The sequence below is a fragment of the Candoia aspera genome, chromosome 5 (genome assembly GCF_035149785.1).
Source record: "Candoia aspera isolate rCanAsp1 chromosome 5, rCanAsp1.hap2, whole genome shotgun sequence".
In the NCBI taxonomy this organism is placed as follows: domain Eukaryota; kingdom Metazoa; phylum Chordata; class Lepidosauria; order Squamata; family Boidae; genus Candoia; species Candoia aspera.
This window is the reverse complement of record NC_086157.1, coordinates 114,535,878-114,551,898: the sequence shown is the minus strand read 5'-3', so window position 1 is coordinate 114,551,898 and position 16,021 is coordinate 114,535,878. Positions and strand designations below refer to the sequence as shown.

The 16,021-nt window shown below is 47.7% G+C and overlaps 2 protein-coding genes across 4 annotated transcripts in view; one reads left to right on the top strand and one right to left on the bottom strand.

Moving 5' to 3' along the window:
- Positions 1-3,902, bottom strand: part of PPME1 (protein phosphatase methylesterase 1) — a 170,904-nt gene extending 167,002 nt beyond the window's left edge. For 2 of the 3 annotated variants that reach the window (XM_063306009.1, XM_063306008.1), the window contains exons 1-2: positions 3,686-3,902; positions 1,194-1,287 (exon numbers count right to left, since the gene is read on the bottom strand). In XM_063306009.1, the coding sequence (XP_063162079.1) occupies positions 1,194-1,287; positions 3,686-3,786 (195 nt within the window). In that variant the 5' untranslated portion in view covers positions 3,787-3,902. The remainder of the gene's footprint in view (positions 1-1,193; positions 1,288-3,685) is intronic. The other variant, XM_063306007.1, reaches the window with a different exon arrangement.
- A 997-nt stretch (positions 3,903-4,899) lies between these two features.
- C2CD3 (C2 domain containing 3 centriole elongation regulator) overlaps positions 4,900-16,021 on the top strand; it is a 66,355-nt gene continuing 55,233 nt past the window's right edge. The window contains exons 1-8 of the mRNA XM_063305998.1: positions 4,900-5,096; positions 6,320-6,589; positions 8,175-8,332; positions 9,191-9,384; positions 11,785-12,011; positions 12,156-12,288; positions 13,548-13,664; positions 14,283-14,427. Of these exons, the coding sequence (XP_063162068.1) occupies positions 5,036-5,096; positions 6,320-6,589; positions 8,175-8,332; positions 9,191-9,384; positions 11,785-12,011; positions 12,156-12,288; positions 13,548-13,664; positions 14,283-14,427 (1,305 nt within the window). The 5' untranslated portion in view covers positions 4,900-5,035. The remainder of the gene's footprint in view (positions 5,097-6,319; positions 6,590-8,174; positions 8,333-9,190; positions 9,385-11,784; positions 12,012-12,155; positions 12,289-13,547; positions 13,665-14,282; positions 14,428-16,021) is intronic.

Here is a 16,021-nt window from a genome sequence, read left to right as displayed (position 1 = left end):
TCCCAAATGGATGGATCCCACCCCACAGGGGTTAAGTCCACAGAACAAGACAGAGATACATGGGAAGTGCCCCTGTTTAAGCCAGCCTCCCCTAAAGGAGACAGACGCAAGAGCGAATAAGGAGCTCTAAAGCACAGTTTTATACAGGGAATTCACCTGGACACAAGTGGTTAAGTGGTGGAAGGATCACAATTCCTACTTTATAAGCCTTGGTGAGAAGGAACGACCGCAAGGGACAGTCAGGCGTGGTTCCTACTTCAGCCAAAGATTCTGAGGCAGCTACAGAGGACAGTCCTGGCCCTCAAATGCCTAGTGCAAATGTCATTCTGCCCCAACATCCCTGGAAGTACATACAGGAGGGTCATCCTGAATATAGCCCACTGTCATCCCTGTGAGATAGGCCAGGTTGGGAAACAGACACAGCAGGGATTTTCAAGAATGCTACTTTCCTGTTGAAGGGCATAATAACAGAATCTTGACAGTCTGCCAGAATATCCCTCTGCCTCCTCTTATACCAAACAGGATCAAGACAGAGTTATCTTGAATTTCTTTCTCACCATTTCTTCATTCCCAGGACTGAGCTGTTTTTACTTAACAGTTGGTGCATTCCTTCATTAAGATTATCTCTAAGCCCCTCTCCACCCACACAGGCTCATTTTATACAAGATGTTTACAGATTTTAGAATATTATCATAATGGAACTGTGTGCAAGGGATACGCCCCATTCCTATCACATATCAACCCTATTCAGAGTTAACATCCAGGAACAGAGAAGGAAAAGAGGTGGTATGTATGAAACAAAGCCAGGAATAGGTATCACCCAAGCTGCACCACGCCGCCTTTAAAAAAAGCCACCACAATTCTCTCAGCTTTGATGTGGGTTATTTCACCATATGGAAGACCACAATCATATACACACAACATTTCACTTAAAATAAGCTGTCTAACCACTGACTGTTGCAGCCATTAACTTACAGAGGTGACTTACAGACCCATAGCTTTCTTCTTGTATAAAAAAAAGGAAGCTATGAGGGGCCTACAGTTGTTCTGCACAATTGTTTTGAAAGCCACCACCATTTGGAGAGGACCAACATATCATAGATGGAGCTGGGAGAATCCTTAGTTTTAAATAACCACTGCACAATGTGATTCTGCAAATGGAATGGATAAACCAAAGGCCCAAAAAAGGATATATCCTTGCCGGAGTCAGTCTCAACCACAACATCTTCCATGGATTCAAAATATTGGTTCCAAGAGACTGGGCTAAAATCACGCTTCCTTCCAGGCCTGAAAAACAAAAGAAGGTACTTAGTTGTTACGTATCTTCATAGGCTTTCCCCCCTGAAGGAATGAGGGAACATTTAGATTTTTTAAGGATAGACTAAAATATGAGGCTTGTTTTAGATAAGAGGAAAAAAGATGGAAAAAGTCATGCCATCTCCCATGTTACAGATTTTATATAACCAGGATGTGTATACAGTGAGCTGTGCTTATTTCCATCCCTGTAAAGGTTCTGCCAGTAAATCACTAAAGCATTTTGCAAAAATGATTTGTACTTCTCTACAGCGGCTTTAAACTCTGTTTTAAATGCAGCTTTTATTTCTGCTGGTTTCAAATTGTTGCTTGTTTCTAAGTGAGGATTTTGGTTAACAGGTTTGAATTCTGTTTTACCAAGGTAATTTCAAGTGAAGGAGCTGTGCTAGGTCACTGGGGCAAAACAAATACAGGTAATCTTCGCTTAATTACCAGAACTGAGACCAGAATTTCAATTGCTAAGCGAAGTGGTCATTAAGTGAATCTGACCCAATTTTATGACCTTTTTTGCAGTGGCTGTTAAGCGAATCACCACGGGTGTTAAGCGATCAATGTGGTAGTTAAGCGAATCACATGGTTCCCTATTGCCAGAAGCCGGCAAGGAAGGTTGAAAATGGTGATCACATGATCACAGGACGCTGCGATGGTCATAAATGCAAACTGGTTGCCAAGAATCCAAATTGTCATCACGCGACTGCAGGGATGCTGCAACAGTCTTAAGTGTGAGAACCGGTCGCAAGCGGTTTTTTTCAACACCGTTGTAAGTCTGAACCGTCGCTAAACAAATAGTTGTTATATGAGGACTATCTGTAGTTTTGCAGTAAGGCAGAGATTACCACATTTTGTACAAGACCATGATCCTAAATGCAACAAAGTGATGATCTCAACAAACCTATTAATCTTTTCACGAGTAACTAGGACTAGACTCTTTTACTACCCATTGCTCCTCACAGATCACAAAAATGCCATAGTGAAAACATGGCAACCCTGAACAAAAAATACAGAGCCATTTTGCCCAGGGCCTCCAAACCATTGGAAAAACTGCTTTGGACAAGGGACCCTAACAAGTCCATTTCTGTTATTTATTTATCTAAAGTCTTCGAAACCCACCCCTATTTGCAGCATAAAACAAGGAAAGAAAGAACGGGTAAAAAACACAGAAACAAAAACGTACTATTAATACAATTCTCCCCAGATGGCCCCATAAATATTCCACCATGGTTAAAAGCAGAGGCTGTATTAGAGAGCTGGTTATCTAAGATATCTGATCCACTGAATTTTTACTAGGTTTCCCTCTGACTAATCACACGCCCTCAAAGCAGCTGAAACAAAGAGGTTCAACAAAGCACAATAGGGCACATGCCTGCTTTTAAAAGACTGGTAGTTCACTGTGCTGTAATTATCTTTGTTTCGGCTTGCCATTCAACTTTGCCTACTTCTCCGGAAGGAGCCAGAGAAAATGGCTGGCAAAACTCAACACCAGGAATGGAACTTTCACACCCCAAGAATGCCCACCCCGCTTGCCTTTGGCGCCCATTTCAGTGAGAGCCCGCAGATAGCGTGCTCCACCGAAAGTACAGACAGGTGAGAGAGTGTCCAGGCGGCCTAGAAACGGGACGGTCGTTCCCTTGTCCAAAGCGCTTTTTCCCATGATTTGGAGGCGGGTTCACTGGGCTTGCTCTCCCCCCTGCCCCCACGCCTCTGCTGACTGAGCCCCCCAGGCGTTCCCCTGCAAGGGCAGCTCCCCTGCAGCCCCTGCCCTCCAGGCCCTCGCTGGAAAGGGTCGCCCCCACGCGGGCTGGAGGGGCTGGGAGTCCAGGCCGGGTGCCCCTTCTCCTCCCCACCCCCATCCAAGGCAGCTTGTCTTGAGTCCAGCCCTGGGTCTGAGAGGGGCCCTGGTCTGCTGGGGGTGGCGGGAGAGGCAGCCCCGCAGGCAGACGGGTGACAGCAGGGGTGGGGAAGGCAAAGCCTTTGGGTTCCTCTGGGGGGGCACTCCGAACCCAAGGGGGCAAAATGGGCAGTGGTCCAGCTGGGCGGGGGGAAGACCCTCCCATAGATTAATCTCACTTTGAAGACCGGATTTTTATCTGGTTTGATCATATGATTTGGGGAGGGGAAGGGCCTTGGGGTGCACTAGCCGTGCTGGCAGGGAACAATGGGAGTTGTAGTCCAAGAACCTCGGGGGGCACCAGGTTCACCGCCCCCCCACTGACACAACCCCCCCATCCTCCCCCGGGGCACGCCCCCTCCCGCTCCCCCCGCCTTCCCTCGAGCCCCCTGCCGCCCATGACGTCACCGCCCGCCTCCCCATCTCCCCCATGACGTCACCGCCCTCGCCCCGGCGACCCGTGACGTCATCGCCCCCTCCTACCCCATGCGCATCTTGGGAGGGGCCTGGCCGCTGCCGCCCGCGGGGCCCGGGGGGCGAGGGGGCAGGCGGCCGAGCTGCAGCTGCTTCTCCAGGGCGGACATGGCGAGGGAAACGCGGGCCGGCGAGCAGCGCAGCGGCCGTGGGGCGTGGAGGATCCGGCCCCCGCCTTCCGAGAAGGAGCCGCCGGCCCGCCGCTCCCACCAGCCCCGCCGCGCTCGCCGGAAGGGAGGAGCTCCTGCCCCGCGGCATGCCGGGAGACCCAGTCCCGCTCGCCGGGGTCGGGGCACGCTCTTGGACGCATGCCGGAAGTTTTCGGAGTGCACCCTGGGAAACGGAGTTCGGAAAGGGAGTCCTAGAGCCCAAGCGGAGGCTGTTCTGCGAAGAGACGGGCTGGAACCATAGAGATAATAAGTTAGAGAGATATGCGCCCCCTTCCTTATGGTCTCGTCTTTAATTTGAGTCGTTATAATTAGGGAGAAGCGTGACAGCCCAGTCGTCTGCATGCCAATTCATGGAGCAAAGCGAGGCCGAAGGAGAGATGAAAGGGGGCGGGGGGCGAAGGAAACCCGACACGGGTGGAAAAGGCAGCGCCACGCTAGGCAGTATTTTGAGTCCCATGGGGCGGAGAAGTGCGGAGAAGTCGGTCTAGCTTTCGGCTCCTCTAACGGTTGCTGGGATGCTGCCAAGGATCTGCATCATTTTCTGATGTCCGAACAAAGACGCACCTCTGCCTTTAAACTTTACTGCAGCTTGGAGACGAGACGCAGGGGCGATAGTCGGAAGAAGAACCTTTGCCAGTCGGCCAGATTTAGTTGGACTACAACTCCCATGCTCCAGGGCCAGGCGAGCGCTGTAGCCCTACCCGACACTCTTGGAAGGCGACCAGGTGGCGGAGGCGGCTTTCCTCCCCGGACACCGGCTAAAGAGGCGGTCTTCCCGTAGAGATGCCACCCCCGTAAACAGGAGACAAAGACGTACTTCGATATTTACCAAAATAGCGATCTTAATTTTTTTTTCTCACTCTATGACGGTGTTTCTCAACCTTGCAACGTTCAGATGTGCGCTCTTCAACTCCCGGAATTCCCGGGCAGCCTAAAGTCTTGCCTCTTAAAATTCACACATCAAGTCCACGCCATCTTAAACTTGCCAACGTCGAAGTACCCTCCTCTGAAACAAGCTGAAGCTTTCTATACTTTCGAATTCGTATCTCTAAGGTCTCTCGCAAGGCCTCCTGGGGGTCGTAGTTGAAGCGGCGGCCGCTCGGCCAAGCGGCCCTCCCGCCATTTCCCCAGAAGGCCGCGCGGCGGCGGCGCCCGTTGCTAGGCAGCGGATCCGGGCCTGGCAACGAGGATGAAGCAGAAGAAGAGCAAGGGCTGTCCGGGCAGGGCCGCGGCTGGCCGTCGGCGGAAGGGTGGGTGAAGGAGGACCGGCCGGGCTCGGGGAGGGGTCCTTCCCCCTCGCGTTCCCACAACCCGCTTCCTGGGCCAAGTTGTGCCCCGGGTTCCCAGAATGCTCGGAGGGGCGCCGTCGATGAAGGCAGAAGGCGTGATGGTTTGCCCTTTCTCTCCTGCTGCTGCTGCAGATGGTTTCCCAGCTCTGTTGCTTCGCCTTTGGAGCCAAAGAGCCGGATGGGAGACCACCAGGAGATCCCAGAGGGCAGGGGAGAAAGGTCCTGGAGGAAGGCCATGGCAAACCACTTCTGGAAAATGACATTTTTATGTATTATAAGGAGACCCACTTTGGTGGAGTGGTGAAAGGCAGCAGGCTAGAAACCGGGAGATGGTGAGTTCGAGTCCTGACTTGGGGATGAAGCGAGCTGGGGGACTTTGGGCCAGTCCCTCCCTCTCAGCCCAGGGAGAAGGCAACCATTTTCAAAAAAAGGTTGCCAAAATAACTGCAGGGATTTGTCCACGTAGTCGCCAGGAGTCAAGACTGACTTGAAGGCACACCCACAAAATTAATATCCCACCTTTATTTTTTGCAACTTGGAGTGGTGTCCATAATGCTTCAGCCTCCTGTTTTCCTTGCAACAACAACCCTGTGAGGTGGCTTGGCCTGAGAGGGAGAGACTGGCCCAAAGCCGTTCCATGCCCACGGCAGGACTAGAACTCACCGCCTCCCAGTTTCTAGCCCAGCATCTTCACCGCTACACTAAGCTGGCTTGTTAGTCTGTGAAGTCACTTAAGGAAGACTATGTTTTTACAAATAGATATAGTATTGTGTGGGTCTTTGTAAGTACCCAAAAGGTGAAACATAAATCTCAGTGAATCAGTTCCTTGGATTATCTAATCCAGGGTTTCTCAACCAGGATTCTGTGGCACCCTGGGGTTCCGCGAGAGGTCGCCAGGGGTTCCCTGGGAGATCATGATTTATTAAAAAAAAATCATTTCAAATTTGGGCAACTTCACATTAAAGAGGTAAGTTTCTTTATTTTCAGTTTAAGAGCACTGTTAACGCATAGATACAGGCCCACCCCTGAAACGGATATAATAATTTTATAACTTCTGGCCTCTATTTGAGCCTGAATGGGCAGGGGTTCCCCGAGGCCCGGAAAATATTTCAAGGGCTCCTCCAGAGTCAAAAGGTTGAGAAAGGCTAATCTAATATAATCTCTGCTCTATTATTCCTATGCAGCTATCAATGATATCTCCCCTTCTACAAGTTTACCACCTCTTGTGGAAGGACAGCTGCGCTGCTTCCTGAAACTGACCGTTAGCAAGATCCGATGGATGGTTGCCAAGCCACCAGCTTCCTCCCTCGTTCGGGTGAGGTGGTGGGGAGAAACCTCCAATGGTACAGTCTTCGTTCCCCAGGATGCTTCCCAGGCTGAGCAAAAAATACTGAAAACCACTACCTGCTACCCAGTGCGATGTGGACCAAAACAGTTTGCATCCTACTTGACAGGTACAGCTGGCTCTTTGCAATTAATTGGGTGGCTTGTCAAATGGGGGGGCCTCGAGCACCCATGGGACAAATGTGATGAGATTCGTGGAGGTGCCTTCCCACGAGGATGTGGCCAGTCCACAGAAGTCCTCCAGAAGTTACCGCAAAATGGTTATTTTTAGTGTAAAAAAGAAGAATAACAGTCGAGAACAATAATATTAGCTATATTTAATCAATTTACAATTATTCTTAAATATAATGTAAATGCCATTTTTGTCATGGCCCAGTAGTTCCTACCACATGCCCTCAAGTCAAGAATTGATTAAGTGTCATCAAGTTGTTGTTGACTCCTAGTGACCACATAGGTAAGTTTTCTCCATGACAATCTGGCCCTAACCTGGTCCTTCAGGTCTTACAATGATGCCCCCATCACCACTGTGACTGAGTCTGTCCCCCTTGCTGCTAGTTGTCCTTTCCTTCCCTCTTTCTCAGCCTTCTCCAGAGAGCTGGGTCTTTGCACAACATGTCCAAAGCAGGATAATCTGAGCTGGGGTCATTTGCGCCTCGAGTGAGACCTCTGGGTTGATGTGTTTGATGATCCATCGGTTTGTTTTCTTGGCTGTCCACGGTCTTCTCAGGCGTCTTCTCCAACCCCAAAGTTCAAAATCATCAATACTCTTCCTCTCCTGCTTCTTCAGAGTCCAACTTCTGCTTCCATACAGGGAATCCCATGGCTTGCACAGTTCTAACCTTTGTAGGTCGAGACCCATCATGCCATTTGGATATTTTTTCCAAGGTCTTCATGGCTGCTCTCCCAAGTGCTAATGTATTTCTTGACCAGTCCAAGAATAACTGTTATTTTGTCTGCTTTGTTGCTGAATTTCAGTGTTGTTAGGGGGCTGGGGGCTATCCACTGCTTTATGCCAGTGGTTGGTCTGATCCACTGTTTCCTCCTCTGGCTCTCCAGATGCTGCAACTTGTAAATCTGGAATCCTTGACCCTGGAGATTCCCTTGAAGTCGAGGTTCTCCCCTTCCAATCGCACCAGTCACTTTCAATGGCCTAAAATGAGACATCACAACCAATGACATTGGCATATCTGCTCATTTTTATATCAGGTGGAAATAGGTGTCCATCAGGGGAAGTCAAAAACATCACAATGGCAGCCACGCCGTGCAGTCAAAGCTCCGCCCCCTTTGTTGTAGGCGGTTGCACCGGCAGAAACTGTTTCTTAACAAGAGCTGCAGAGCACTTCATAGATTATAATGCTCGGCTGAGCAGTTTAACGTGTACAACCTGAGGGTGTGTATGTTAAAGTGGGGAAGAAAGGCCATTGCCTTTTTTATCCCCCTTCACATCCATTTCACTCCAGTCCCTCCTGCCATCCCTTGGTCCAGGCGTAGCTCTCCATCTCAGCTTCTTATTCCATCGTGGTCAATGGAAGTGAGGAACAAAGTTTGCATTTAGGGTGCCTTAAGTAATAGAACTGTGGTTTTTTTTCTCCATATGGTTTCGAAGTAGATTCACACCCTTTTAATTCACACGTTGTTTATCCAGTTAGACCAAGCTGGTCATCTTTTGTTTGCTTCTTTGCTTGCTTCTTACAGATATGGGGGCTCTTATCCTGGAAATAATGACCAAATCAGATCATCTTCCAATTGGACGGGTTCAAATCAAGGGGTTGGCACAACTCTCTCCCAGCCACCCAATCAGTGGATTTTTCACCATCATTTCACCGTCATCTGAAAAGATGGGAGAGCTGCAGGTGGTTCAGAAGTCCTTCCTCCCTTAACATTTTTTTCCCCTGTTGCCCTGCATCGACTCCAAGTATTGTAAATAGTGATCAATTTGAAATGCACACAAGATAATTAGTGGTAGTCTTGATGTTCTAGAGCAGACTTTTGAGGCCGTGGAGAATTAGTGAGTGGCTGGTCACAGAACATTTTGAGACATTCCTGTTTTTCTCACTTACCTGAGAAAAAGCAGACAGTGAGAGGAAGGAGGGGGTCTTGAAGAGTCTCCAAGGCTGACAGACATGTACCCTTCATGGATTAACAGCCAGTATGTACCGCTGAGGGTTATCAACATTTTGGAGAATCAGTTGTTTGGAATCAGGTTCCTGATACGGATGTTGGCAGCTCAAAGGGCTGTTGTATGTTGTGCAGGGGCTTAGAAAATGGAAATCTCTCCAGAATCATGAATTTTCTGGGTAGCCTTAAGCAAGCCATTGTCTCCCAGCTTCTCCTGGGAATCTTTTTTTTTCTTTTTTTGCTCCTTTGAGTCAGCTTTTTGACTTCTGGCAACTAGCTGGACTAGTCCCTGCGGTCTTCTTGGCAAGATTTTGGAATTGGTTTATGCTTGCCTCCTCCTTCCTGGGCTGAGAGAGAGGGACTGGTCCAAGGTCACCCAGCTGGCTTCGTGCCTGAGGTGCGACTAGAAGTCGCTGTTCCGAGCCTGGTGCCTTAATCACGACACCAAACTGGCTCTCCTGGGAATTATGATCTTGCAAGACCGTTGTAATGGTCAGTGAGAGGTCACAAAAAGTATTGTAAGCGTTCAGCGTATTAGATGCAGTATGAATTGGGAGGTATTCTTACAGGCGTTCTCAAATGCCACGTTTCAGGTATCTCTGTTTCTGGAACCTCTGTCTGAGGTGTATGAATGCAGCAGCTCAGTCCCAAATACAGATATGAGGAACGGCAGCAAAGAAACCGCGGACCTGAGCCGCTGCCTTGTTCCGTCCCAGCTTCACAAGCCAGCCAGCACACACGTTCCTGGAAGAGAGTCTGTGGGCAGCAGCAGAGCAACTACTCCAAGGTATTTTTTTTTCCTGTCAACCGGGGTTTAAAAAGTCAGTCTGATATCTCAGAAAGGTTCGCAAATACATATTGACTGTCTTCGGGAGAAAAACTTGTTTAAGTTGTCATGCCTTTATGGGATAGCCATGCTTTTAATGTGTGTGTGTGTGTAAAATATATAAAATAAAATGTATATTATTATATTATATTAATATTTTTTTAATCCGTTCAGTCATGTTCGATTCTTGGAGACTGCCTGGACAAGTCCCTGCACTTTTCTTGGCTAGGTTTTTTGGAAGCGGTTTGCCATTGCCTCCTTCCCAGGGCTGAGAGAAAGTGGCTGACTCAAGGCCACCCAGCTGGCTTGGTGCCTAAGGTTGGACTAGAACTCACGGTCTCCTGGTTTCCAGCCTGGTGCCTTAACTGCTACACCAGATGGGCTCTATAGATTATATATTTTATTATATTCATTACATTAATAAGGCTAGGATGGTGGGGGCTTGCCGGATCTCACTGGGGAGGATGCCACACAAGTTGGGCTGCTACAGAGAAGGCATGGTTCCTGGGTCCCACTGTATGTCAACATTTAAGGGACGGGACCTGGAGCGCACCCACCCTTTCTGACCTGGTAGAACAGGCGATACACTCCAGGAGAGGCGGTCCTGCTAATCTGGCCCTGTGCCACGCAGGGTTTTAAAGGTGACAACCAACTCCTTGAATTGCACCCGGAAAGAAACTGGAAGCCAGTGCAGCTCACACAACAGCAGTGCAACATGGGCGAACCATGGAGCACCCAGAATTGCATGTGCCGCTGAATTCTGGACCTGTGGTGATTTCCGTATGTTTTTCAAGGGCACCTCCATGTAGAACGCATCGCAGTAATCCAGTCAGAAAGGGACCAAGGTGAGTGGCTCTGAGCAAGGCCCGGTCCAGGAACGGGCACCGTTGGCACACAAGGAGAATCTATGTAAAGGCTTCTCTAGCCAATGCTGCCCCCTGCTTCTTGAGCAGGAGCTGCAAGTCCAGGAGGACCCCCAAATCGCTCACCATCGGTGTTGACTGCCAAGCGTTGTAATCACATCTAATCACGTAGCTGTCTCTGAAGTTCAAAATGCTGCTGGTCCAAATTGAGATGTTGGTAAATGTTGTAAATGTTGGCAGCGAAACCATCCCTTTGGGCAAGTGAATGAAAATTTTGACATTTCAGCTTTTGCAGTTGAACATTTTACCAGTGTGTCCTGAAGTAATTCTCAGATAAACCAGACCCTGACCCGTTAGCAGGAGCACGTCACCTCCTCCTCCTTCAAAGGGTCGTTTCATACCGTTTGAGCGTTGGCCTCAGCTGCTGCTTTCTTCTCCCACTGTGAATTGTTTGACAGACGCCTCTGATCTTGCTGCTTTTCTGCCTGTTACCAAGAACACAGGCAGGGTGAGAAATCAGGAATTGGCTTGTCATCCCAGGAGGAACTCGGAGGAAGGAGAATAAAAACTTCTGTTGCCTTTGCTTGAATGCTGCCTAGCAACAGGGGATAAAATGGGGGAGCTGCAAACCTGAACAGCTGTGTTCTACGAACCCCTGTTTCTAGTAACCCCTGTGCGTTCAGACTCAGATATAGGCCAGAAGTTACAAAATTATTCTATTCGTTTCATGGGTAGGCCTGTAGATATGCATTAACCGTGTTCTTAAACTAAAAACAAAGAATGAAACTTACCTCTTGAATGTGAAGTTGCCAGAATTTGAAATAATATTTTAAATAGTGTTCTCCCAGGGAACCTCTAGTGACCTCTTGCGGAACCCGAGGTGCCACAGAACCCTGGTGGAGAAACCCTGGTCTGTATGAAGCAGGGCCAAGGTTCAGATCGTACGTTGCTTTTTCCCAATCCTGCATCACAATAGACAGTTCCTTGCTAGGGTGAAGAATGGTTGACCCCCGTGCTTTGTTATTCCCACAGGCTGGTCTGGCCTCAGGCCCTTTTACAACAGGACTTTGCCGGTTCTAGGCTACACAGCCTCCAGGTTAGCAGTCTTCCCCATGGACTCAGCTGTAACCAACCCCCTCCTTTTTCTGATCAATAAGTACGGCATCCTGGTTGGGGTCTTTCCAACCCCTGTAGACAAGAGAGGTTTTGCTCTGTGAAGCTTGATATCGGCCAAAAGCCATTCCCTCTTCTGTGCTTCTTCCTGACTCTCCTTTTCGCTGTAAGCTTTCGCTTTGGTCCTTAGGATTCAGAATTTCCTTGCTTATTGTCTTCCTTCTATTTTTGATCGTAGCCCGGTGAGTGAAGTCGTTGTGTGCCGTCCTCTGCTACACCCTCTTGCCACAATAACGTACTAACTTGTGTCAACGTCTGAAGCCGCTGCGGGGATCTTGGGTCAGTCTGAATTAATTTTTTCTGTGGCACTTACGTTTTAAAATAGGGGAAAAGATCACTTATACTTCCAAGAGAATTCTGAGAATATCAAAAGAAGTGTTTCTGGAGCTCAACACCACCCGAATGAGATCTTGAATGCAAATGATTCCAAGCCACAAAAAATGTTTTCCAACAGCTGTGATCAAGATGCGCAAATTATGTTAGGCAAGGGAAGCTCCCCTCCCGTCCGCATTCTTTCTTGCAACTATCCAGCCACAAAGGATCTCCTTTCAGGTAAGCTGGTGTAAAACACTACAGTGTTTAAATTTTTTTTTTTTAAAAAAGGCCATATTGCATCTGATTCTAAAGGAGATTGCAATCAGCCATAGTGGGTATTTGTTTTTAATTTGGGTTTCATTTCTCTGCTCTTTCCTCAAGCCCTTTTGGACCAAGGCAACAGGCTGCGAAATGCTATGGCTGTGTCCGCCATGAAGTCTAGGCCAGGTCCTGTCATAGAACTGCATGAAGGTCAACCTTCCGTAAAGCAGGACTTCTCCCGACAAGCTGGAAAGTGAGTTTGGGTGGGCAAGTGGGAAGGTTTGTGTCCCAAACAAAATGGGGTACCGGGTGCCTCCAACAGAGTTTGAATATTGTCGTGTTTTTCAGAGTAACTTGATATCTCCAACTCTACGGAGAGGCAAAACCCATCCCTTGATTTTTGCTATTGCACTCCTATTTATTAACAAATAGGCAGCCTGCTAATTCCAATAATCTCTGCATCAGGCAGAATCTAAAATGCCAACAGGAGTGTAGAGATACACATTTCATTCCATATAATAGCGCATCTACGCTATTTCAGTTTGTGTCCGTGCGTTCTGATCAGTGGCTTGTCGCGACTGTCGGTAGCTGTCTCACTGGCATCGTATTTTCAGCATTCTGCAAACATGAGAGGCGCCACGTGGCCGCTTCTCTAGGGTGGGGTTTGGGCTGCTTTTGAGTTTTGCCAGCCATCTCAAGTAAGGTGACAGGTAGATTCCTCTTTTTAGATTGTTTCTTTGTTTACGTATGGCTGTGTGTTGCGCAGTTGGATCAAGTCAAGGCAGCTTACAAGAGACAAAAATACGGACATATCATAACCTCTGTCGTGTCCTCAACTACTGCAATTCCCACATAAAATGGTCTCCCCGAAAACAGAAAAGTCAAACCTTGGCACCACCGTTAGCACCCAAATGCTTCTTGGAAGAGAACTGTGTTCAGTGCCTTTCAAAAAACCAGTAAGAAGTAAGCCAGGGGCAGGGGGCTGTTCCATAAGGTCAGGGCCATCACAGGGCCAGAACTTCTTTACCCTCAGTAATTCTGGCATCCTGACCATTCCTTGAATAAAAATACATAGATCTCGATATTAGCTTTTAAAAAGAATAAAAACAGTAAGTTAATTCATTATTTATTAAAAGCATTTTTATTTACTAGTCTTCATTATTCATCAGATTTAACAGACATCATAAACCAAATGCAACCCCCCCTCCCCAAACCTAAACAGTACTTTAAAACAGTCTGAATCAGTTAAGACTGTAATTTCATATCCCATTTCCTGTGTAAAAGCAGCACTGGACTTTTGTTGCAACAGTGCTGTAGAAGCCCTGTTGCACTTTTTCCTAGGTAGACATCTATAGGACTACACTGAAAAACCTGTTGGACTCTTTCGTAAATTATTTTTCTTAACCTGATTCTAAACGATAGCGTTTTCACTTTGCAAAATGCTTTTGATTCTGATATTTGTTCGATTCTTCATGAATACCTTTCCTTTCTTTCCTGGAATATTATATCCAGAACTCTTAAGAGACCAACTCCTGGCCTCATGGGTGAAGACCCTCTTCAACCATGGCATGAATGCTCAGAATTTGATTTGGATGCTGAAAAGAAAGCAGTTGAGCTCCTGTTGGGCAGGTAAAATATATTGCCCTGGTTCCCATTTGAAAAATTGTCTGAGGAAACTTCCAATATTTATGTTTCTTGTAAATGTGGTCTGTTTTAAAGATTTGTTCCAGTTTCCTTTCTGTAACTGTCTGTCATGTTCACTGATTCAATGTAGTTTATACACCGTAATGTTTCCCATGCCATGGCGCTGACGCGCGTTTCTGTTTGGGAGGGAGCTGCTGTGAGACCTCGTACCAAGCTCTGTATCTGTATTCCTTACAATGGAATGCGTTTGGGGTATTTTCTCTGCTCAAGGCCTTTTCCCGCAGACCATCAGAAGCCGTTAGGAGCACCTGGGATTGTGAACTTGGGGAAGATTCCATGGGGGGAGGGATCTCATTTGCACCTAGGGTTTTTAGTGTGAATTTGGCGCGCTTTCATCATTCTCAGCTTTCTCTGTGATCCTGCATACTATTCTTCAATAAATCAGATACCTTTGAATTCCTGCTCATGAGTCTGATGGTGTTTTAGAATAGGCAACCATTACACTGTCTCTCAAGGATATTCCTGTGCACAGGATAATATAGTATGTAGGTTCTACCAGCCGTCACAGGACACATACAGAACTTCTTCTTTCTTTATCCACAGTTCTGATTTTTCTCCGGTCCGTCTTGTGGATGGCGCAGGCTCTCCTCCAGAATCTCTTTCCCCTGGGAGCCAGTTATATGACAGTGAATTGAATGACCCCCACTATGACCAGAGTCTCTTAGAAAATTTGTTCTACACAGCTCAAGTAAGTACCAGAGGTGTGTGTGTGGGTGAACTGTTTTATTGTGATAAAATTCTTAGCCACTCAATCCTCCATTACCACAAACCATCCGTTTGGCTAGAACAGTCTTTTGGCAAAGGGTAAGCGCAGCGCCTCCCGCCTGTTTTGAAGGCAGTGATACCATTCTCCTGCAGGTTTTTTTTTCTTTGTGTGCACAAGTTCTTGGACTAGAAGCTGCATCAGACTCCTCTGGTCCAGAATATCTGTTGCCAGTTGGATTTGGCGGAACTGGTTGTGCAAATCGTCTAACTTATCTTCCACATAAGCTAAGAAGCAGATGTAAGGGCTTGCTAGTCCACAGCGTGTTTTCTGCTAGCCAAGACATCGGTATGATTTCTTCATGCCCTGCGAGTGACGAAGAAACAGCTGTGCAGAGCCAGTGTCGTGCAGTTGCCAAAGTGTTGGAGTAGTTCAAATCCATCCTCAGCCCTGGAAACTCCCTGAGTGCCTACGAATTTCCACTTTCTGCCAGCTGACCTACCTCACAGAATTATTCTGGGGAGGAAATCAAAGGAAACCCTTTGAGTACCTGGATACAAGGCAGGATATATGCCTAAAAATAAAATAAAGCTGCTCTTCCTGGTTGCTTGTAGAAGTTTGTGACTTACCACAGGAGGCCAAAAAAATGGCAGTTTTCCTGTCTCCTCTAACTTAACGAAGTCAGTAAATATGTGTGGCTGAAGTGTCTCTGAGTGCCCTTCCTAAAGAGGCAGGAATTGTTCTTTTGAGCTGGCAAACCTGTGATAATATGAGATCATATCTTGAATTTCTACCATCATGCAGACTGGCTTTTAGATGGATAAGATCAGGAAATGTGTCTGGGTGAAAGAGAGCAATTAAAATCCAGCTGTTTGGGGAATTTGGGCTATGTTGATGAAGATTTGGAGGGAACTGAACCAGTCAAAGATAATGTTTTATTACCGGCCGTTTGCGAGCGTGTTTTATTCTTTCTAAACCCACAGAATGTTGGAGAAAAATTACACAATGGTGTCAGAGCTCTGCTTTTTTGTCTATCAGCAGGATCACTCTCTGAAAACAGAACGGGACCAAGTTTGGGGGGTGGGAGGAGCCAGCAAAGAAAAGACGGAATATGAAAACAGGCCAGTTCTGGCTGGGGAGGAAAAAGAATCCCCAAAAACTGTTCCACTGAATCCCTGCAGGAGGGGAGTTGTGGGGGGCTTGAAGCAACTGCTCCATTCTTAGCCCCTCGCTTCCTCCTCCTCTTCCTCCACCTGCCCCTGCTTCTGGTCACATGACCCAAAATGGTGCCTGTACAGCCCACGCCATACTTCCCAGTGCACACCTGCACGCAAGCACAGGTGCGGTACAGAGGAGAGTGCACTTACGCCCCCCCACACACACACACATCCAGGCAACATGTGTGCACAGACCCTGATGAGTCCCCGGAGAAGAAATGTGCACATATAAACAGAGGCGCAACAGATTCTTTCGTTACCCAGAAGAAAGTGGAGGTGCTTCCCACGGCTGCTGCTGGTAAAGAGATTGGAAAGAACCCTAAAAGCCCCACTCCGCAAGCTCTCCCTGCCTTGTTTAAAAC